The following is a 24,540-nucleotide window of genomic DNA, read 5'->3' as shown; positions in this document are numbered from 1 at the left end:
CAGTGCAGGAAGAAATGGTGAAAAGGAAAACACTAGCAAGCGGAGAGCGCTAGCCAGCTTTAAGTGCCCGAAAGCAAAAAAAAAAACAAAAAAACAAAACATGACACCACCCTCTTTCCTATTGGTAGAAAAATGCATTGCATCAGAATTGTACGGCAATTGTTGCTAAGGAAGAGGGAAAAGTTGAGTGACGACTGTGAAAGAGAGAAGCGAGTTTTGAGATTTGAGAGATTTGTGACCTTTAGACATTACTTACTGTGACGTCTGATAGTTTTGTAACTGGTTGTAAATAGTTGTGCAAAAAATGCCTGATGCATTTCCTGCATTTTAATGTAAATAGTTGCAAATAATTTTGTTGTTTGCTAAATTTGTACATAAGGTTTTGAAATTTAAAGTTTAGATTTGCATTCCAAGTTATAAAAATGGTTTGTTAAACATGTTTGTGGTTTTTCCTACTCGGATTTTATGTTTTTAGTGTGGTTTTAGGAACGCTGTGTTAATACAGTATGTCAAAATGAAAACAAATATCTGTAAAGTCACACATGTGAGGGGTTGCTGAAAAGAATGACACCAAACAAGGCAAGGTAAACTGTTTAAGATGAAATATAAAGGGAAAACCAAAAGAAGTCAAAAACGGCCAATTATACTCTGGACCTCAGATGGTTAATATCATTAATTAATTAAGAATTAAAATAAAACAAAAAACATGAATTTGAATTAAATATTTTAATACGTTATTTTAACAAAAAGCTAGAGTGGTAGTAGTGACAAAAACAATCCCCAGTTTTCTGTCCCTTGTGGTATAATAAAAAAAATTAAATAAATCAATCCCAGAAGGCCATTCCTGTAACACTTATCTGAATATGAAACTAACACCAGCATTGTCACACATCGAGCATAACTTACCTACATTTATTTGCCCATATGCCTCAACTGAGTGGCTCAGCCCTCCATACGGGGCCCTTGGTGAAATCTTGCTTTTAACGACTGTTATAACTAAGCTCTTTTATGCACCAAGCAGACATAGAGCATTAATTTGGAGTCACATTTTCGCTAATGAATCTAAATACAGCTGCTTTATGGTCTCCTACCAAACCCTCAGTTACATAATCTATTAGCCGTTGCACTCCTTTCATCATCCAGCCACTAACTAGGTGCTATTGGAGCCCAAAAAGCCATGAATACCTTCTCGAAATGCAAAGAAGAAAAACGCAGGTTCATCACAATGTGCGACCTCTTTCACGCGGTAAATTTCATTCTGCGTTAACACGAGGGTGTGGATTAGTGCAGCTTTCGCTTTACCTGCCCTCGGATGAACTCAGGGAAATGTTAATACGTGAATATGTTCCATGCCGTTGGTAGATAATGTGCCGTACTTTACTGTGCTATAACAAATCAAAGCTGACATTTTATTTTACATCAAACAAAATATTCTAAAATGCCAGAGAGAGAAAAAAGACTGGTGGTCTGGCCTCAATTCCATTAAAAGACAAATATTTTAATAAATATATATGTAAAGTAAAGCAAATACAGCAGAAACACAGATTAACCTAGTTGGATTACTCCCTAATGATCCCCAGATCCCACCTCACGTCCGTGGCTTTGTCACAAAAAAAATACCTGCTCTCCCTCGCCACCACAAGCCGAGCGGTTCGGCTCTTTGACAGCCGGAAAGATTTATCGAGAGGCAAAACTGAAAAGGAACATAAAGGGAGGCGGCTGCTGCAAGAAGTGTTTCGGGAGAAAGGCTCAAAAGAAAAAGAAAAAGGGGGGCGAACGTAACAATAAGATGCCGACCGAGCGCCATCGCTATTCCACCCATATGGTCAAAGTCTCTGACGGCTGCCTGCAGGGAATAGACAGCTGTCCTGAGCTTCTGATATATCAGACACAGGAAAGGCCCAGGGGTAGAGAGGGAGGGAGGCATGGCGGGATGAAGGGAGAGAGCGAGGTGGAGGGGAGATGGAAAGTGGAAGGGAGAGGTATTTGAAGGGTGGCAGACAGCTCAGTAGACCAGGAAGAGAGGAGGGAGTGGAGGGAGAGGAGGGAGAGGAGGAAGGGGGGGGAAGTAATTCCACCAAAGGTAAAACAAGTAAAATATGTGAAGAGAAAAGAGGAAAAGGAAAGAGAGAAGACAAAATGAGATGTAGCTGGTGCAAAAGGAAGATGAAGACGGATGCACGGACGGAAGGAGAAAAAAAAAGAGAAAATCCAGAGAGAGACAAATTTGTGTTTACTCAAATTCATTTAGGAGAGTCGCTGCTTCACTTGTGGATGGAGCCGTGAGAGAGCGGAGCTTGGACAAGAGCAGCTGAACAGACGCCGTCAACAGCTGCGCACATAAGTTCATTTCCTTTCTTTTCTTTTCTTTTTTTTTTTTTTTTGCTGCTGCAATCAAACGCTCATTCCACAACTACTCCTGAACATATATGATTGCTGTAGCACCCTCACGCACGTTGGAGGGTGTGCATGTTCTTCTTTTTTTTTTTTAATAGGTCAACAATTTTAGAAACGGGCTTCATGCTTCACGCTGCGCGGCGGACTAAGCACTCCTTCGCCACTTACCTGTGTGTTGCCACGGCAACCGAAGGGGGCCTATTAGCCGAGGCGGTAAAAGTATAGCAGTGATCCAAAATACACCCTTTTGCTAAAAAAAAAGAAAAAAAAAAAGAAAAGAAATAATAATAAATGGGATGCAGAGCGGCCGGAGGCGTATGGACTCACATACAGCAGGAGCACAGATTTTAAATAGATGTTTGTCTACAAAAAAACAAAACAAAACAATAAAGTAGGGACCTCTGGCATAAGAAAAAAGTGAGAAGATGGGCATTGAGGCTACGACGGCAGTCAAAGAGAAAGAAAGAAAAATAATAAATAAACACAAGGAGTCAGGCAATTATGAACTGTGACCAGGTTCTGTCATACTTATACTCCAACCCGTGCACTGTATACTTAATTTCTTCTAGAGCCAATCCCAACATCACCTCTCTAATACAATGAACATAGGCAGGAGGGTTCTTCCCCTTCCAGTTCGGCAGTATCAGATGGCAGGCATGCAACGACGCAAAGGCAATTGCATTTTTGTGGAGGTGGGACATCTGTAGCTCATCAGCAACTACACCGAAGATAGCTATCAAAGGGTCAGGCTGCAGTGTTTAGCCAGGTATCGCTGAGAGTGATCGGAAGACTGAAGACCAGAAACCATACAAAGATGGACATGAGCAATTAACCCATCTGCAGCGCAGAATGACTCTGAACGTCTCTGGCAACGCATTTTGGGCAGTTTGTCCAAGTGGAGTTACCGTTGTGCATGTGCGAATGCGCAGTTGATCCGGGAGTGACAGGCAGCAGAACCAACCGATAAAGACGGAAGACGCTAAACAGCACGTTATCTTTATCGGTTGGTTTTGCTGCCTGTCACTCCCGGATCAGCTGACCATTTGCCCAGTGACCAACACTCAGTTTGATGGCCACAGGCAGGAATGACCTCCTGTGGCGTTCTGTGGTACATTTGGGTAGACTGAGTCTGTTACTAAAGGTTCTCCTTAGACTGACCAGTGTGTTGTGGAGCGGGTGGGAGGAGTTGTCCTGGATGGTCTCCACTCTTGCCAACGTCCTCCTCTCTGACACTGTGTTCAAAGAGTCCAGCTCCACCCCGACAACATCACTGGCTTTGAGGATCAGTTTGTTGAGTCTATTAGCATCCGCCGCTCTCAGCGTGCTAGCCCCAGCATGCAACGGCGTACAGGAGCGCACCGGCAACCACAGACTCATAGAACATCCTCAACATTGTCTGGTAGATGTTGAAGGACCTCAGTCTCCTCACAAATTGTACTCGATTCTGGTCCTTCTTGTAGAGTGCCTCAGTGTTCTTTGACCAGTCCAGTTTATTGTCAAAGTGCACTCCCAGATACTTGTAATCCTCGACAATGTCCACATTGGCCAACCAGATGGTAACCGGGATCACCGGAGTCTTTGTCCTCCTCATGTCCACAAGGAATCCTTGGATTTTGCCACATTCAGCTTCAGGAAGTTGTCCTGGCACCAAGTGACAAAGTTTCCGTTGTCTTTATCGGTTGGTTCTGCTGCTGGATCAACTGCCCTTTTGCGCATGCGCAATGGTAACTCTACTTGGACAAACTGCCCGAAATGCGTTGCCATAGAGACGTTCAGAGTCATTCTGTGCTGCAGGTGGGTTAATAGTTTTTTAGATTTTAATCAGATTAATCATGATGATGGATTAATCCGTGTTAACTGAACCTGTCACGGATAAACAACACACCCACGTACCTATTAATATGCATTCGTCTGCGTACAGGTTGCAGAGCAGTGCCGAGCCCGAGATAGAAGTTTTTAAACTCTGCCATATCATCATCACTTACAGCTGACAAGCGAGAAAAAGAGCCGACAAATTACCCCGCTTGTAAACGTGATCTGGAATGAAAAAAAAAGAAGAACCACGGCCGATCTATTAACAATCCCACACGCTGCCAGACGCCCAGATGTAGATTGATGAGGTGGGTAATGGACTAAATAAGCTGTCCGCGGGGACGGTTGTGCTGCTGATGGTTATGGCGGCAAAACAGGCTCGTGTCACAGAATCCTACCCGTCTGGATTTTTTTTTCTCACTGCGAGGCGATGGTCAATCTGTCGGCGTGGGCGTGTCAGAGGTCAGGGTGTGTAATTGGGGGCATTCGGTGGGACACCTTCTGCTCTGCGGCTGATGGCATGTAGACAAAGACCCACATACAGTGGCACAAACTTCTGGCAAGAAAATAAATAAATAAATAAAAAATAAAATTGTCAGCCAGACTAAGTAACACATTTTCGGCTCTGCGAGAGGTAGCACACAGTGGCAGATTGCAGGGAGTAATATGTTACTGGTGGTGGAGGAGGCGGCATCTGCAGATTGCCTTATCATGCTGCAACACACTGTAATACAGACAGACAGGAGGGGATATCCTGTCAGAAAGTGACTCCAGGTGAGCTTAGCACCCCAGATTTAGATTTTTTTTTAGATTACCCAAATGACTCCACTGAGCAGAAGTGTCAATCCCATTGTGTTATATCACTATTAGCATCGGCCATGTGTTGGATTTATTCAATATAAATCTTCAAACTTTATCTCAAATTTCCCTCAAATGCCACTCGGGGGTATCTGTTTATTTTTGGCTATGCTGCAAAGACTGCAACTTCAGTCTTCAGCTGCCTTCAACGCAGAGATGGATTCTGGCGAGAAACGCAATATCTTTTATGGTTTTATTGCAAGAAGAGTGATGGTGAGAGACGCAGAGGCTGCTGTGTCTGTGTCTTATAGTTGTCGATCTAAACAAGAGGAAGAGAAAGGTTCAACAGTGACATATGAGAAGCTGTTTTTCGCTAGAGATGGATACTAGCCGTTAATTGAGTCCTCTTATCTTAGTATATCCAGAAAGTTATGGCATATGCATGGGAACCATCACACAATTCCAGAGGTACGCTATCTCTGTTGGTGCTACACTCACTGAAAAGAAAATACAAAGGGTATGTAAGAGTATATAGATTATTTGTAAATTACGCTAATTACTAAAATGATCTCTTAACCCTTGGGTAACCCAGGATCCATCACAATAACTGCTGTGATTTTTATTAAATGAGCTTCTGGTGTTCACGGTGCTAAGAAGATACATGCTAATGGGCTACGCGGCGGGTCTCCTGTTCCCTGTCACACTTCCGGCGAAATACAATATCTGAAAGTTTATCAGATCAGATTTGGCACAGATATTCAGAGGTTGAATTTTTAGTGCTCTAATTTAATGACCCCCTGGCTTCTCTTTTAGCGCAGACACAATATTTTGGTCATGCATTTCCATTAGCCTCAGCTGGTTAGCATCATTGTGTTCAACCCCCATGGAACTGCTCACAGGTGTTTAATGTAGGATACTTTGAAACTGGACTATTAGTTGATTAATATACAGCATTTAACCACAGTTAAGATTTGTCGCAGCTGTTTAGAGTTGTTTCCCAAGAAAAAAACTTGAGTAAATTACTATAGCAGCTGCTACTGGTTACGTTTGAAGATTTCACTGACCTCTGAGGGTCACAAATGACATTAGTTTGAATCATTTTGATTTCATCTGTCTTTTTCCATTAGATTTGCTGGATATACAGTTATAGAGTCAACCAAAAAATTACAACCTGGACAATAAAACTCCTGCTCGATCCATATTTTGTGTTTTATTTTTGTCTTGTACATCCACCCACACACACACACACACACACACATCATCGTGTCACTGTTGTCTGTCCCCCGTGGTCCTCGTCCGACAGAACCATCACCTGCCATCTGGCGTGGCGCTTCAGGACTCATCTGGCCTGCTCTGCTATGACAGGCTTCTGCTGCTGCTCCCCTTCTACAGTCTGGGACGTTACCAGGCCCGAAATAAAATATGTGACGTTTAATCATGCACCTGCTGCAAAAAGGTGATTAAAAGAAAAAGTGTAGTTACCCTTGTCTGTGTCAGATAACGAGACTTCTGCTACACTTTTCTGAGGTGAGGCAAACATCACCCTGAAGCAGTGATTCTATAAACGTGTCCAGGAAATACTGTATACAGTACACAAATGAAGGCCACCCTTTGTTGTTATCAGTTCCAGTTTCCCATTGAAAAACCTTGAAAAAAAAAAAAAAGTCAGCCTCATCCTCACTAACAGATGAATCATCACAGATTTACTGTGTGTCTTCCAACTGGCAGGAATTAGCCGCCACTTTATCTACGAACCAAAGATATGTTTGTAAATGGCTCTGTTCCGAGCGAGCGGAAATTAGCTCTAAGCTAGTTTCATGCTTGCCAAGCTTTGAGCGTCTTGGCAAGTAATGTGACAGTGTTGTTCTGCAACAGTCGCGGATAACAGACAACACCTCTAATCTGCTAGCGGCGCCACTTGTTGAGACAACAAAGGATTCGCACCAGGACGATGCGGTTTGTGGAGCGAGTGATCGGGCGGCTTTTGCAAAGAGAGCTGCAAAAATCACAGATCATTCGGCTGTCAGGCTTTGCAGTTACGTGCTTTTTATGTTTAGACATGGTTAGTCGTTAGTCGTTTCTGGGCAAAGAATGACATGTAGGGTGACCAAATAATTCCAAATGAGTATCTTTGCATTGACCTGTTTTGTACTCTCTAATATTCTTTAATAGTGAAGTACTTTTTTTGTGTGTGTGTATTTTTACAGTTATAATATCATTAGTCATAGTTGTGGCTGTCCCGAGGATGCTCCTGCTCTGTGTCTTCCATTACTGTAATTTCATCTACCTGCAAACTAATTAGAGACATTAGAGTTTCATTAACAAATGAAGCTGTTACAGAATCTACAGATCCCTTGCTGTAAATTATTAATGACTCAACACTGGTGCGCTGATGCTTGGACACCTACGAGGAAACAGCTAATATCTTATTTTTCCATCACTCGTTTTTGGAAAAAACGAATCCCTGTCAAAGTCTTGCTAACGGAACGTAACATTCATGCTAGAATTATATGAATAATTATCTCCAGCAGTTTAGATTTTTAGGTTATGGGCTCTCAGAAATAATTGCCAAACCCAGCAAACTAGCTCACCTGTGAAGAGTTGGCCGTTCCAGCGAGCGATTGACACTCATGACATTTAAATGCGATGTGATATATGTATATTTTTTGTCCATTGGTCAGTGCTGTAAATGTAATTTTTGCATGATTGCAGTCATTTTGATCATTTTACAATCAGTGTTACAGCTGAATTTGCAATGCAGGGAGAGACATGAGTTGAGGATGCAGTGATCTCTCTGTTTGTGACTAATATAATGTTTGTGCACACTTTTATCATATGTCCTAACCAGAGGTTGCGCTAGACTTTTTCGTTGTCTGTCATTTTGGATCATAAAAATCCCGTCATAATCTATTTTTACCCGTCACTTTAATTTTTTAAAATGATAATAATGACATATTCGATAGCATTTAATTTTCATTAAAGTTTCATTAACTTTAAGTACTTTTTCAGAACAGTACTGACTTGCCAGTAGTCCTGGTCCGAGTACGGACCAGGACTACTGGCGCTAACAGCTCTTAGACGGTGAATTGCTTCGGTGGTATGCAAATTCCATTCAGGTAGCCGTTAGCCGGGCTCTGACGTGTGCATCGTGTAATCGGTATACCAGGAAATCGTGCACTGACAAAAGTTTCGCGATGTTTGGAATGTGAACTGCGACAAGAACGAATTAATAAGGTCACTCGCCACCAAGTGGTCAGAGGTGTAAATTGCAATCTGTCAAAATGACGGATGGCCTTCAGATTTTTCCATCACAGTTTCAAAAAAAACGGTCAATGATGGAAAATATTCGGTTAACGTGACCCCTGGTCCTAACTCTCCATAGTCTAGGTCATGTGTTGTAATGTATGTGTGTAACATATTTAGCGATCTGACATTAAACCGCACTTAAGCGCGAGGTGAGGCAGCCAGTACTTCCGCCTCATGGAAGAGGACGCCAGTGAATCACGGTGTTAGCCCTGTGATAGATTGGAGACCTGTCCAGGGTGGACCCCGCCTCATGCCCCAATGACAGCTGGGATAGGCTTTTTTGGGGGGTGAGTGAATGTAGTATGGCCGGAGACTAACGGCTAAAAGTTCTACATCACGGCAGCAGATGGTCGTCTTCACATGCCCTGGCTTACACCACCTAGTGTTAATAAACAGTCCAAATCCCCAACCTTTCCTTTTCCCATTTGCCTTGGCGTCCCTGTCCGCTCTGACTGCAATGAAGAAAGACTCCAAGCCTCGCCACCCACAATTCTCACCCTCGAAGCCCGACAAACTTCCCTGCCCACGGTTGGTCTGGAGTCTCTCTCTTGGAAACCGATTCTGCTCCACCGAAAGATCTGCTGGGGCAATCAAATCGTCTGGGGCTTTATGCAGTAATAGACTGAAGTTTTGTTCTTTCGCTGTACTAGTTGAAACTCATTATGAAATCCAAACAGAGTGTTGCCCGACTCATATTCTGATAAGAATTGAGTCTATTACAAGAGTTAACCAGAGTTCTGTGAATCATTAATAACAGATGACTCTTGTGTTGGCCCTCCTTTGTCTCCTTTGAGAAGCTCGCCGCTTACGAAATCACAGCCGCCTCACTCCGATAAGATTTTGCGTAGGTGCCGTGGAAGTCTTTTCCACATCGATACCTGTTGCGATCATATAACTCGAGCTCACGGAGCAACGCTGACGTCTGACAAGCCTCCGCGGGCCTCAGCTGATGAGAAACAGAACAGTCTAAATACTTAAAATCATCGAGCAGTTTAGTTATTATTCTGGAGTCAAAGCTCGAGCAGATACTCCAGAGTGTCTTGTATCCGGTAGGCGAGCTGGCGGGTGTGCAGTTGGACACACTGTGTGGATAAATTCATAAATAATTCCCTCACTGTTGCTGCCTGCTGCAGCTGGCAGGCAGCGTGAGCGAGAGAATCCATCGACTTGAAAAGTACGTCATGGAAGGCTGTGGATTTATGAGAGGAGGCAAGGGCGGCTAACACACTTCTCTCCCTCTTTTCTCCGTGTCCTTAAATCAATTTTCCTTACATGGCCACATCTTTGCCCCCCCTCGCTCTCTCTCTCTCTCATCTCCTGTCAGTTCTTTCTTGCAGATGTTTTTCTCCTTCTTCAATAACCAGAGCTAAATAAATCTGCGTCAGTGTTTTTGATTGGGGCTGTTCTTCTGGATTCTGCTTCATTGTGACACTGAAGTGGGACACAGCTGAAATATTCAGGGTCCGCGGACAGCAGCAGCTCTTCCCGCCGGCGTTGCCTCGGGGCCCCTGTTTCCCCCCAAAAAAATTGGATTAGGACAACTCCGCTGTGCAAGGCGGCGGCAGATGAAAATGTTTGCGCAAAAAAAAAGAAAAAAGAGCGAGCAGCTATAAAAGAGGATAATGACTTTTAATGAATTTTGCAGAGGATTCATTCGTTCTCACTTTCATAACCCTTATTTAAATATTGCTGAAGCGCATTATGAATCAACATTAGGAAAGCGTTTTCGGCACCATTTTTATCATAATATAATGCCCGCGCGCTGCAGGCATTAACTCGGGCAAATATGTGCGTTTAACAGAAATGTGGGCACGGTGAAGGTGATTCGGTATCGAAGCACGAACACATTGTGAGCGCGCCGCACAGCTCGACTCAGCCGTCACAGGAGCTGTCAGCTGGGGAAACAATGCGTGTCAATAGACTTTCCCGGAGCACAAATGCTTCTCCCACGTCTCCAATCTTTAGGCTTCAGACTTGAGCTTGACTACAGACATTGTATCCGCTGAATGAAACCAATACTGGAACAAAGCCAATGAGTCCAGTGCATTAAACTCCCAGTTTATGGCATAAAATGGAAGATGGGAATATCTGAAACAGAACCCCTCTCTTCAATGTATTTTAATGACACAGAATGTTGATATGAGATACGAATCATAACCAGTTAATGGGGAAGCAGCCAATTAAATGGTGAATTCAATTTACATTAAGCTAAACAAAAAATAATAGTAATAATCCAGATTTATGTATTTATTATCTGCCAATAGAAAAGAAGACCTGACTTGCCAAGACAGTTTAGTCAATAGCAATAATTGTGACTTTAAGTACTTTCATTCATACTTTCGTATGTAATTACTGTGCTGTGTTATCAGACTGACAATAAAAGCAATGAATTACATTTGGTCATTATCTGTTTTTCATTAGTTTAAAGATTAAAATAACAAATTGACTTTGACAAAGTAGTTGTTGCACTTGTTGCCTGAGTTCTGTCAGTTCTCATTCTAAGCATCAACTTACTACAAAAAAAGTTATAACAGAGGTAATTAAGATCATTTAGGAACAATACACTGTTAAGATGAATTATCTTGGTAGACAAAAGAAAGCATATTTTGCTTTTTTTTTTTAAGGTATTTCGTTTTAGTTAGACTTATTTATTTATTTATTTATTTTTGCAGTGAAATGCTGGTTTTCATTCTAAATATATATTTTCTTCGTCATGAAATCTTAGCGGGAGGTAGCCGTGTTTGTCCCACTTTGATTATCATCATTAGTCTCGATCAACAGATGAACAAGGTTCCTGCCGCCACGTGAACGCACCACAGAAGTCAGAAACAAACACAGAGCACACTCTGGTCGGGTGTTGGCTGAATTTAGAACTGATTCTGGTGAATTTCCAACAGCTGTTTATTGAAAAGTCGTCTACTATATGAATCTTAATGTATGTGTGAGTGTTGGCTGCATTTCTTTCAAATCGATGCCAAGACTTTCTTTCCTCTCTCTGTTCTCATCTTTCTTTCAGTCCTCCCTCGTTTTCAGTTTTCATGCACATCCCACCCCTCACCCTTCCCCCTCACCCTCTCCCAACTAAAAATTCTAATGAAGCAGCAGTCAAGCTTGGCCCCTTTATGCCACGACCGTCGCAAAGTCACCCCTCATATTATATTCTCTCGCTCCCAATCTGCTCCTGCCGTACTCCAAGTCTTTTTTTTTTTTGGTCCCTCTTTTGTGACGGTTCAGTGAATTGTGCTTTCACCGCCATCACTTCAGTGTCGAGACGTCAAACGTAATGTAATGTGTTTAAAAAGCGTCAGAAACAAAAGGAAAGGGAAGAACACGACCTGTAAAAAGCTTTTAACCTTGAACACATCATGCATGCGTACTGAATATGTGCGCACCTGCACTTAGCTTTTCTTGTTGGTTTGTTTGTTCGACGCAGAAGAAAATATCCTGAATTATGTAAGTAAAGTGCTACTTTGAAAATACCCACAATTCAAACTGACCTTTTTTTTATTAGGTCACTTATTGTATTATTATGTAGTTTATTTTGCTCCAAAGAGCCACATACAATCGACTTGAGTCACAAATATATAATTACTTTGATTGTGTCCTTTCTCCATGATGGTGTGTCATTAAAAGCACCATGTGGAGTTTTTGACTCCTAATAGCACTATGGGGATGCTATGGGCTGCTCCAGTTTTGTTTGCCTCTTGTGTACATGGGCTCTGTGGGGGCACACACATTCCGGCAAAAGGTTAAATGCAGTCGTGCTTTAGACGGGAACGATATTTTACTTCGTCTCAGACATGCACTGTTGTTACGCAGCCCCGGTGAGCCAAGTACATTTCCAGGCATTTATTCTTGTACCCACGCGTAAAATATTGCTCGTCCGCTGAGGCGGAAGAGTCGGTGCATTTATAAAGAGAAAATGGTGAGACAAAGTGGTAACAGTAAATTAATTGTGAAGGAAATGGAAAGTTTGCTTCCTGCCTGTGCTTCCTCCCACAGTCTAAAGACGTGGGAGGAAGGGAAGTGGTGATCGGAAATTGCTTGTTGGTGTGCAAAAGGTTGCACATTGCATCACCTCTGGGTCAATGACAGCTGGGATGGGCTCCACCTCCCCATGACCCTCTAAAGTGCATCCCATAGATACTTGACCAGTTTGGGATCTAGTGAATTTGGAGGCCAGGTCAACACCTTGAGTTGTTCCTAAAGTGTTTTTGTGTGTGTGTCTGTGTCAGGCTGCATCCTGCTGGGGATGGCTGCTGCCATCAAGGAGTGTCATTGCTATGGGGTGGGGGTGCCTGGTCTGGTCTAGGTGGGTGCTACATGTCTAAGTAACATCCACACCAATGAATGCCAGATCCAAAAGTTTCCCAGCAGAACATTGAACTGTCACAAGATGGTCGATGTTATTCACTTCTCCTGTCAGTGGTCATAATGTTGTGGCAACCTACTAGCTATCTAGTGGTTACTGGAAACAGGAAAAAACAGGAAAACAGGAACACGAAAAAAAAAACAGTGCAATGCATTGAACGGGTGATCTGAGCCATCATTGCCAACATTGTCCTCACAGAGAGATGTGGTAGGAGTCGTCTCTGAAGCTAGTCCTATACTTTTTTGAGAAAGCACAAAAACTTAAAGTGACAACTGAACAAAACACTTTCGTCTTGGCTCAAAATCTCAGCCAACACTGCTGGCTGGTGCGAAGCGTTTTCACAAATCCAAATGAGTCGACTCCAATACATCCCCAATAAAAAACACAGGCAAAGCTCGTTGAATTGGAACTGGGCTCTGACCAATGGAGTTTCACAAGTCTGCAGGAACACAGGTACATACTAGGAAAGCCTTGTGTAGCTTTGTCTTCAATATACTCACAGATTTTAAATGCAGAACTTACCACGTGTATGTCTAATGTTAGCTAATTGACACTTGTGTTCCATTTTTAGAAAAGGCTTACCCGTCACAGAGTAAGAGCAGGTCCCCGCGTGGGCTTATCTTGGAATTGTAAATGCACGCTGGGCTGTCACTTGGCACGATAACACCCTCGTAGCTATGAATGACATCTGCGCGGCACTTGTATTATTTATGCTTATTTATGCTACAATTACCCTCTTTTGCAATCTTTCCCTCCGTCTCTCGCTCCCTCTGAATTCGCTCTCAGTGGGATTCCGGGGAAGAAGTGTGGAGTGATTATCTTCGCTGCGGAGGAGCTCAGTAACTGCAGGGTCAGTACACACACACACACACACACACACAAACACACAAACATGCACTCTAGCCAAATGTTGCCGTAGAACAATCACAATATCGGCATTTGTATTTGCCCCGGTCCTGTTGTTGTAGTAGTGTTACCTTGCCCTCCTCTCACCACCACATACAACCATGTAACATGCACAGGAACATTAAAACTTAATGACTCAAAGTTTAATGTTGATGCCCTCCACACACACACGCACACTTCAAGTTTGGTTTTTAAGTTTTCGGGCCCACACTTGATGTTTATCAGCCTCTCAAAAGTTCACCAAATGTGTTTAAGATGAACTGTCGAGATGGTTACCTGCTATGATCTATGTTCTCTTCCAGTTTTGAATCAACCAGGCAGTTGGATACTAACTAAATTTCCTTTGTGTGGGTGTGTGTGTACAGATTTATCTCATTTGTTATTTACCATCGTTACTCTGGGAGGATTTGGCCCTGACAAGTTGCAAACGCTTTACAGAAAGTTTTCTAAGTGGATATGTGTGCATATGTGTGTGTGCAGTCTGGCAACCCTTATCTGTCAATGACGAGCTTGGGTTTTCCCATGATGACTTCCCTAAGGAGAAAATGACTAAAAGGTCTCATTATCTATATAAAGTATCTGTGCTTCCATCCATCTTCCTTCCTTCCTCCCTTCCTCTCCTAATCCTACTCTTCTCACACAAGCAGGAATAACACAGGTTCTCATTAACTGCTGCCTCCGCGCATGCATATGTATGAAGCGCTCCCCCTGCCTCTCACGGACGTCCCACAACAAAAATCCCACTAATAAAATGTGCAATTTAAATAAAACAATGGATTGCAATCACTGTAATCTGCACGTGCATCGGTTATTAAAGTGTTCCGACCGCTGGTTTGGTGCTGCTTGGGATTCATTTGCATATGCATGTGTTTTTACTCTGACGATTTACTTTGCATTCAGAGGGAGTTTCTTTTTGAAACTGCTGCGCACGAGTCCCACACCAACCTTCACCTTTTATATCCAAGACCTGGGTTCCTGAGGACAACAAGTTGCAGACTTAGAAATGATGTTGCATCAGAGTGATTATATTGAAACCTGCCTGTTTTCTCTGTTAGGATATTGCTACCATGCAGTTGTGTGCCAACAAGCTGGATAAGAAGGATTTTTTTGGCAAGTCTGACCCCTTCCTGGTTTTCTACCGCAGTAACGAGGATGGAACGTGAGTGATGAGATTCAGGGAAGGCGTGTTTTTGTTAACCCAGCCACCCTTATGCACACGAAAAGACAGAAATAATGTTTGTGGACTGCTAGCAGGCACTGTATGTGTATTATTCCGATATGAACAGTTAAAAAATTTGACGTTAGGTGTTATTTCAAATGGGCGCACAAAATGGCCGAGAGAGATTTTTGCATTTTCATTTTTCCTTTCCCTCCAGTTAAGTTTTATTATCCTATCGAAGGCCTTCCAGTCTATGCTCACTTGAAAAACTGCCAAATGTAAAAGTCTTAAGGGAAACAGACACCGAAATAGGCTACCAGCCAAACCTAAGCAAAGTACCTAGAAATATTTTTACTTTTTGCTTGTTTCAGTCTGAAACACTGGAGTTTGTAAACCCAAAGAGCCTTGAACATCTATTGACTACAACGTGATAGGCGATGAGTAAATCACTTTGTATGTGGCTGGAGCTTCACTGTTAAAATATTCAGTATCATGGCTTTTTAAACTCATTTCTTTTTCCTTTTTGTTAAATTGCAATTAGCTGTTAACGACACTTTTAGACTAATACCAGTGATATGCAATGAGGAAATCTCACAGCTTTTATTTAAACTCATTTTTGTTTTGTTTTTTGTTTATTAAATTACGATTAAAATTAAAATCAACCTTTTAACAGGGAACTTTGTAAAATGAGACTGCAGAGAGCACCTATTTTGAATATTTTGTTGGCACATATGAGTTTTATAAATCCACTATAAAAAAAACAATTGAAATATATGAAAAAAACAGGTACTAGCTTAGCATTACAATGCTAACTGTTTGGACTGTAAAAAATTAAAAATGTTACCATGTAAAATGTCTATGGATAGATTATCCTCTTGTCTTTTAAGTCATTGTGGCCAATTTCAAAAATAACGTCATGGCAAAAATATTAAATAAATAAATCCCATCACAGTGCTGGCAACTGAAACCATAAGAAAACCCACCTTCATAGCAGTTTGGCAGTGAAACAATGTAATGTATTATTTAACAATCTATGTCCTAAATTCTTAAACACAACCATCTTGCGAAATTTAATTAGCATGTTAAGATGTGGGGTTTGCAGGGTACGGCTGTTGCTATAAACCACTTCCAACACTTATCCCAAGTGCCTCCATTACTATAAAGTAATGCGGATCAGAACACTAAATCCTCAGCAGATCCATGTGCAGTAGAAAGTAGGACATTGCTGAAAACTGGGAAGAGCAGGCAAGCACTGTATTGGAAAGGAAAGTTTAAGAAATGTAGTTTTGAAAATGAGGTCGTGTTTATACATCCAATAATACCAATTTTTACAACTTTTTATCCCCTCGCTTATTATTTATACAAATCACATCTGTTGAATGTCATTTTTTATTCCGAATAAAGTTTCACCACAAACTGAGGATCATGTGGGTAATGAAGAATTTATTTAACATCCTTAAAATGCTGTGCCTTGGAGAGGTCTTTGTAGCCATAAAACTCCATCTGGATTTCTGTCGTGTCCCCCAGTAATACTTAAGCGGGAATAAAAAAGGCACAAAACAACCTACAGGGCATTTTGCATAACTGCAGAGGAAGCTAATGTTAAATGACGTTGGATTATCTTCCCAGTTGCATCTGAGGCATATTATGAATGTCCTGTCTCTTTTGGGGCCTCGTGTCTTGTATTGTGCTGGCAGGTTCACCATCTGCCATAAGACGGAGGTGATCAAGAACACGCTGAACCCGGTGTGGCAGTCCTTCACCATCCCTGTTAGAGCGCTCTGCAACGGCGATTATGACAGGTCAGAAAATGTTTTCAACAACTCTATTATGCAAATTAAAACTGAGAGTGATATATTTTTGTTATTAGGAAATCTGTATAAAATTACAGGGCCTAATAAAAACACTATGGATGCTCACAGACTACCAATTTTCTCTGATTAAACGTAGAGGATACAAACAAACAAGATGAGACTTTGATGTGGATGACATTGCTTGTTGCTGGGGCAGTCAGAATAATGCCAGCAGTCGGTCATGGTGTCCCAGGGACCAGCACTGGTGTTATTGAGACTGACTCAGTTTCCACACAGCACTGAAAGTCAGACGGGGCCATGTTAAGCAGCTGTAATTTGCATTTGCGTACTGTTCTGAATTCAGAAGTGCACAGTTCCTCCCTTGCAGTAATGGGAAGTATTATCCTCTTATCCTTTCATAAGTGTTCGTGAATCCGTTATCTTTTTAGACTAATACCGCGTTGAGCAAATGCAAATGCGCGACTGATGTCTAGTGATGCGTGTTCAACCCATGTTGGAGGCTTTCATTTCAAAGTGTTGCTAACTCGTCAAGCCCAAGTTTGTGCCCAACTAACTACCCGTGATTAGGGCCCCATTCAAGTGTCACTTGAGAGACAGACAAGTTGTTTAATGAGTCAGATACTGTGACACGTAAAAGTTTTTCAGCATAAAGGCATCAGCGGATTTTCACGCACGTCATATAAGTAGAGAAGGAGAACCCAATCAAACAAATTCTACTAAAATATTATACGTGTGCATTTGTTTATTCTGGAAAAAGAGCCAATATTACATATTTGGGAGTTGTAAATGTATGTGAACCCTTGTTTCCAGTATCTGCTGCGACCTCCTTGTAACTAAATGTTTCCGGTAACTGCTGAACAGTCGTCCACAGCAGCTTGGAGGAATTTTAGCCCATTTTTCAGAACAGAACCACTTCAGTTCTGAGATGTTGGTGGGTTTCCTCACTTTCTCCTAAAGTGCAAAATGATTCACTTGCATTCCAAGAAAGACAAATACGAGATTGTGAATCGTTTAAGCGATTCCGCTAATGGATAGCCTCATGAATTTGAATTACCCATGACCCCTTTTTATCGACATGAAGTCTCAATCACATCACACCCATAGCTCTTCACACGACACTGGAATTTTACATCCCTGGTAATGCATGCAAACTTCTAAACCTTTTATCCATTTTTCTCTCCTACACGTGAAATTGATCGTTCTCCGCGTCTGGAAACTAATCTGGGCACATAGTTCACGTAACGACCTCTGCCTGCTGTGCCAATAATCTTCGGTATGACACCGCTGAAGCGCCGAATGTATGTTGCTGCTCTATTTCCTCCCGGTGCACTGCAGCGCAGAGAGGTTTTGTTCTTTAATTAAACAGAGCATAAGGTTATCACATTATTGACAGGATGATCTGGCGCAGAGCAGATCTTCAGAAATAAGATGTTCTCTGTCTATTTCAGGACTGTGAAGGTAGACGTCTTTGACTGGGATCGAGACGGAAGGTAAAAGCAACGGCGGATAACCACTGACGACTCATGATTCACATTGATGCCTCTGAAATGTCAGAAGGAAATGAAATGCCTTGTGTACTGTCTGCCGCTGAAAAACAAAGTGTGCTAAAAACACGCTATGCAGCAAGGAGAGATACTAGAAGATTTATAGCAACAAAGACAGAGAAAGAGATGTCGACCGAGAGGAAGATATTACTAAATCTTTTTTTTTTTTTTTTATCAAACAAAATGTGCTCATTCTCCCCTGTCTATGTGGGTGTTGTTTGTTTTCAGCCACGACTTCATTGGCGAGTTCACCACCAGCTACAGAGAGCTGTCTCGGGGGCAGAACCAGTTCAACGTCTACGAGGTGAGACGTGACATGGGGGTGGTTTGCTGATCCTCAGCGCTGTCGTAATATGAACAGCTCTGGAACTCCAATTTAGGTTATTTTGATGTTTTAACTTCCGCCGGTTAACTCTCCAGAGGCTGAGAAATCTCCACAACCCCCACAAAGGCTTACACAACCTTTTTCTAAACTGAAGGATGGAGGGGAAATATAGGTGCTTTCACCATAATAATAATAAAAAAATCCATTTGTGATTTTCTGGGTATGATTACTTACACCAAAATAATGTGACCTTCAGTTGAATAGATTCCCAAACACATACACACACAGGCAATTAATATCACACAATGGAAGATTCTTTCTTGCTCGGTTTTTGTTGATTTTGTCATTGTTATTATGACCATCGTGATCCAACTGTTACGAGCATATGTGTCCATTTTTCAAATGAATGAACGGTCCTTGGCATCTGAGATATGCCCAGCGGGAACATGATTTTCTGCAGCTATGCCTAAAATTACAAAGGCTGTAGTTAGCCAAAGAAAACCTTGGTCGACAGACGTCATAACTACTCTTCAACTAACTGATTGGGCGCAGAGGCAAAATAATTCAGCCTGTTGTCATTAGACTAATGAAATCAGTCACAGTATACTCAGTGAAGTATTATTTATAGAATATTACGCCATTTGAGTTGATTTTTTATTTTTTTAGTTATGGTCATTAGCTAATGTTAGAATTAGTAACCTATAATTTTCTTCAAAAATGCGACTTCCTGCTAATTATTATTATTTCATTTATTTTTTTTTAATTCCACAATGCATTTACTGACAGTTAGTTTGGAACCGACTCAGATTAAAGGTTCAGTAAAAAGTAAATGAGTTAGACTGAGCAGATTCTATGAGGTTGTTAAAGTAAAAACAGTAACAGTTGTGCAACTATTTTCATACGTCGTCTGTCCTTCCCTTTTCCAAAAATATTGGATTAATGATATAGTGCCATTCTCTTTAGGAAGTAAACTCGTCCAGCCATTGCTCGATTGGACGAGAGCAACAAACACAAGTTATCCCGTTTCTCAGTTTGTTTCTGAATATTTCAGAAACTAGTTCAATATGCCTTAAACTTACAGTTGAGTGAAGCACGGTGCCACAGTTGCAGAAGTCGTTTGCAGTTTTTGGTACTTTAGGTTTGCTTTCTCGCCTAGGTCGTTGTTCCAAAACCGGAATCATTATCCCTCAGGCAGGTTTCTTTCAGTACTCTGTTTAGGAACAAATGAACCGAGCTGAGCCCGGTTAGAGAGGGAGGTATCAGCTGGATTGCAGTCACTTTTCCCCACAGTGGTTTGTTTGCAGTTTGAACAGTGTTATAATTATACAACCAATTAGTACATCTGATGTGCCTTTAGAAGAGTGGGCACCAAACTTAACACGTTGTTCATATACAGAACTCTGATACCTGAACCACAGGACATCAATAAATAAAATGTTGTAGGAGAACCAGCATCCGAATTTTGATGCTTTTTTTTTGTATGTAGTCTATATTTCATTCTTTGATTATCGCATGATGTAACTCAAGTGGGATGCTTTCATCGCTCTGCCAATGCTTAAGTTTTTGTCGCTCCCAGCAAGTAGTTTGAAATGGTCAGACAGCAGAGAGTTTGTATACAGTACATGCAACAATATCCTCCAGGTACTCCAGGTTTCTGCAGTCAGTACATGACATTAGCGTGTGTTAACACAAAAACACGATATTACAAAACCCTAATCCTACCTGGGATACTCACAGTTAAAGATAATATCAGTTGTATTTCATGGCCTTCCACTATTATGAGGAATCCGCTGAATTATTCATGTTCATTATTGAACATCATTCCAGGCTATAAAGTGGTTTGTACAAGTACCCTCTAGATTGCTAACTCACTTTTTTTTTTTCTCCATTACCGGCAGGTTTTAAATCCCAAAAAGAAAGGCAAAAAGAAGAAGTACATCAATTCTGGGACTGTGAGTGCACCCACATCACCCTTATCTGCCTGTCATTTCCTCTGCATTGGTATTTTATGTTATCTAATATATTTATAGACTGTAGGTATCACCACCTCCTGCATCTGCTTCTTTTTACTCCGACTCTTTTTACTGTCTGGCCACCTGTTGGTTTGTTTTTTTTTGCTTTCCCGTCTATCTGACCCTGATTCTTTATCCGCCCCCCTTCCCCGTCTCTGTTTATCTCCCTCTGTGTGTGTTGGTATGTATGTGTGTGCTGGCCAGGTAACTCTGCTGTCCTTCAAAGTGGAGTCTGAGTATACCTTCGTGGATTTCATCCGAGGAGGGTGAGTGAAATGATAATTAGTCTGCCTCGCAGTGAGTGTCAGTAGCCACCATTTTGTTTGTCTGAAGATATTAGAATTTTCCCAAAGCTCTTTTTTTGAGCATCACACTGACTTACCATGGGCTCTGAGAGGGAGAGGTTTCTTTTGAGGAAGTAAATCCCATTTGTAAATAATGAACTTAGAGAATAGATTAAGTCTCTTCTAATTACTGATTCCATTTGTTTTGCCTAATTAGACCTTCAAGATGGTGGAGATGGTGGATTAACCAGTCAAGCAGTTAACTGATGTGTTGTGGTATATAGTGTACCGAAGTGATGCTCTTTTCTTCTTTGATTTCCACTTTCTTTGCATCAGAACCCAATTGAACTTCACGGTGGCTATAGATTTCACAGCATCCAATGGTAAGTCAATGATTGGTGCATTTGAGACAAATGGAATTCACTCGTGTGTTTGTGCGTGTATTATGTCCCTCTACCGCCTTCCAATCATTGCATTAAAACATCAATAAAACAGAATCTATGTGAACTCGGCTGGGAGCAGTAATTCAGTTGCCATCCTTGACCAATAATAAAGGAATATTGAGGTAGTAGTATACTAACTCAAACTAGGTGTGCATGGACATTCTCCACGGACCAACCGTCCACAAAACCATAAAACATTGTTGCCGTGGCTCCAGGAGTTTCTCAGAAGGTGAAGGCTGAGCTCAGGCCTTTGTGCTAGCATCACCTAATTCTGTGTATCACATTTTTAGCCACATTCCTTTCAACTAATATACTATATATTGGACACTGCTTTGCAGAATTTATTGGCAGTAGATCACATTTATATACAATTATTTGACATAAAGACATTTAAAAATGGATAAAATTTGACCCGGACTACAATAGGAAGTAGGTTAACATCTATTGGACCAATTGGCAGAACTGTTGTTGCAGAAATTAAATGTTCCCTCAGGTAATAAAACATGGTGATATTGCTCATACTTTTCTCATAGTGCCACAGTGGGGTTGAGTTAATCATCTCATTCACTGGGAAATTATCAAGTGCCATCGTCAGGTCAAAATTTGCATTTGTCTCATGCTTTGGTTTTACCTTTCCCATCGTTAGGAACACTTTTAGCTAATATTAGCACAGTGCTGAAGGTGTCATTTTAGTTTTGCCATTGTAAGCATGCTAAAATGCTGTTAGCATTTTGCCCAACGCACTTCACAATGCACTGTGAGAGAACAGTATTGTGTCTTTGTTTTGTAGTTAGCTTAAGAGTTGCTGGTACATGATGTTTCAAGCTTTGAGTCATGCTATAGTCAAGTCTAATAGATAGGCAACCTATTTTGTCGCAATCCTGAAAGGTTGTGTAACTAAGCCCAGCAAATCCTCTGGCCTGCACTGGTTGAGAGAATGCAATTTTACACTTTCAGTTGTTCAAGTGTGGGGTCACTCAAGGTAACCGATTGGGCCCAATCATGTTTTCCATTACATTTTTAAACTGAAATAAATTTAGTTTAAAAAAAAAAAAAAATGTCCTACTTGAGCTAATAGTGGATGTCCAAATCAGTACTTACTTCAACAACTGATTCACGTTCAGATTGATTTGCTCTTGCTGAGGAAATGATTAGATGGTTAATGCACTTTTACTCCACTCCACTTGATTAGCGGGCACTCCGATAACATATTTCATTGAGGTTTCGTAACTTTCCTTTTTTTTTCTGTCTGAACATGTTTTTGTTTTTTTGTTTTTTTTTAGTTATTACAGAAAAAAGAGTCTAGTTTCTAAAATGCAATGTAATCTGACCCTTCAAATTTATTTTTCAAGGCAGGTTGCACTCAAACTCACTGTGTGTGTGTGTGTGTGTGTGTGTGTGTGTGAACGTACTGTTGCTATAAGTAGATTGTTACATGTTACCTCTTATTTTATCGTGATGGAACGTGCAGTCAACCGTGCAGGTTGCACTAGGGTATGGTATTTTCATGGCCAGAGGTGCACGGCACACCTGTGGTGCAGTTGGAAGCTTGGTGGGATTAGGAGGAATATATTATCAGTGGGTGTGTTAAAAGCACGGAATGCATCGTGGCCGATCAAATCAGCCTCCTCTTTACATTCCCTTTAAAAGCAGGGTGGAGAAAAGAGTCCAGACCACTTTATCTCGAGAGAGGAGAGACTAGGCGTGCACTTACATCTGGCTATGCTTACTTTTGTGCAATATTTAGCGATAGAATCTGGCAATATAAGTAGATATCTGAGATACTGACACGATTGCATATGCTTTTAACGCAACATCATAATCCTGTATACAGTATTCCTTGATTTTCAAAAGATAGAAGTAGCAACTATTCTTATATGTATCCTCATCTCAATAGCCTATACCAGCTGCAAATAAAAATGCAAATTCTGCATCGTACTCTTAAGGAATTTGAAAAAAAAAAAAAAAAAAAAGAGAGAGATGAAGCATATGGTATTTACTTGTCATTAATCATCTCCACCGATTTTCACAGGTGGAAACTAGATGGAAGCCAGCTAGAGAGAATGTCCCCCATATGTTTGTCTTTAATTGCATTGTGTGCGCGTCTCTTCCTCTAAGGTAACCCATCCCAGCCCACCTCCCTCCACTATATGAGCCCCTACCAGATGAATGCATATGCCATGGCCCTGAAAGCAGTAGGGGAGATTATCCAGGACTACGACAGTGACAAGCTCTTTCCTGCCTACGGCTTCGGAGCTAAGCTGCCCCCCGATGGCAAAATCTCCCACGCATTCCCACTGGTAAGACACACAACGCAACACGTGACTTCACGCACACAAGGCCCGCACAAAGACTTCACCCATGGCAGGGTGTGGTCTGGACCAGGAGATGCAGCTGCGGCAACAGCTGGTCACGCAAGTTGAGAAGTTGGCTCATCTGCTGGCCAGCGGGAGTCTCCCAGCATCCCCTCCACTTCCTCCTTGCGTCCCCCTGAGGGATGAGGGCAGAAAAAATGGCTGCAAGCTGAAATGAAGCCAAGTGTTCTACCTGTGTTCTCATGAATGCTATGCACCTTTTATACTGGTGCCTCAACAGACTGGATGACTGAGGCGGGGTGCGGAAAGACCATCAAACTTGCAGTTATGAAACGGGCAATACAGCATGTAGTCTCTCAGAAGAATCATAGACGACAAGATCAGTTCATTTATTTAATCGTCACGGTGTAGTTGTTTTCAGTGTGCAAGTCCAATAGCTTTCTCTGTTATTCTATATCACAGACACCATGTCTAATATGTAGCGACATCCTGTATAGCGACAAAATTAAGATATGCTTAATTATATACAAATTAATTTCCATTAATTCTTGGTGTGGACCACAGACTGCAGAAAAAATGGACAACGCGTCTCCACTTCCACTGGTCAAACTGACCCTAAATTTCTAGGGATACAGGCGGCGCCATCTTGTGAGTTTGGAGCCAATGTCTGAGCAGTACTGTGTGAGTATGGATGACCCACTGGTGTTTGAATTTGGCATACACTGATACCTCCACCAGTTACGAACAACTGTTGGATTATACACTGCACTTTTTCCTCCCCCGACTGTCAATCATCATAGTGTCGCATCCTTTTTCAGGGGCTTTTCCAAAATGATGGACACTTGAACATACGTCATCATTATATTAACTACCTAAAATGACAGAAATCATATTTCAAATTTTTTTGAAATATCAAAAAATGATTGGATCTGTACTTCAGTGTTTTAGTTTGGCCCAAGTCCCATCCACTAACATGGAAGAGGTGGAGCTTATGACCTATACTGGAGCCAGCCACCAGGGGGAGCTCCACATGCTTTGGCTTCATTTTTGAGG

The 24,540-nt window shown here is 41.6% G+C and overlaps 1 protein-coding gene across 2 annotated transcripts in view; it reads left to right on the top strand.

Moving 5' to 3' along the window:
- LOC311494179 (copine-9-like) overlaps positions 1–24,540 on the top strand; it is a gene marked incomplete at both ends in the record, with an annotated part of 74,749 nt that overhangs the window by 37,319 nt on the left and 12,890 nt on the right. For both annotated transcript variants that reach the window (XM_084553090.1, XM_084553089.1), the window contains 9 exons: positions 13,472–13,535; positions 14,647–14,750; positions 16,448–16,552; positions 18,013–18,054; positions 18,337–18,412; positions 20,332–20,385; positions 20,650–20,711; positions 21,066–21,112; positions 23,291–23,472. In XM_084553090.1, coding sequence (XP_084409216.1) covers positions 13,472–13,535; positions 14,647–14,750; positions 16,448–16,552; positions 18,013–18,054; positions 18,337–18,412; positions 20,332–20,385; positions 20,650–20,711; positions 21,066–21,112; positions 23,291–23,472 — 736 coding nt within the window. The remainder of the gene's footprint in view (positions 1–13,471; positions 13,536–14,646; positions 14,751–16,447; positions 16,553–18,012; positions 18,055–18,336; positions 18,413–20,331; positions 20,386–20,649; positions 20,712–21,065; positions 21,113–23,290; positions 23,473–24,540) is intronic.

This window comes from Chelon labrosus (assembly GCF_963514085.1).
Source record: "Chelon labrosus genome assembly, chromosome: 10".
Lineage (NCBI taxonomy): Eukaryota > Metazoa > Chordata > Actinopteri > Mugiliformes > Mugilidae > Chelon > Chelon labrosus.
This window is presented reverse-complemented; position numbering and strand designations above follow the sequence as displayed.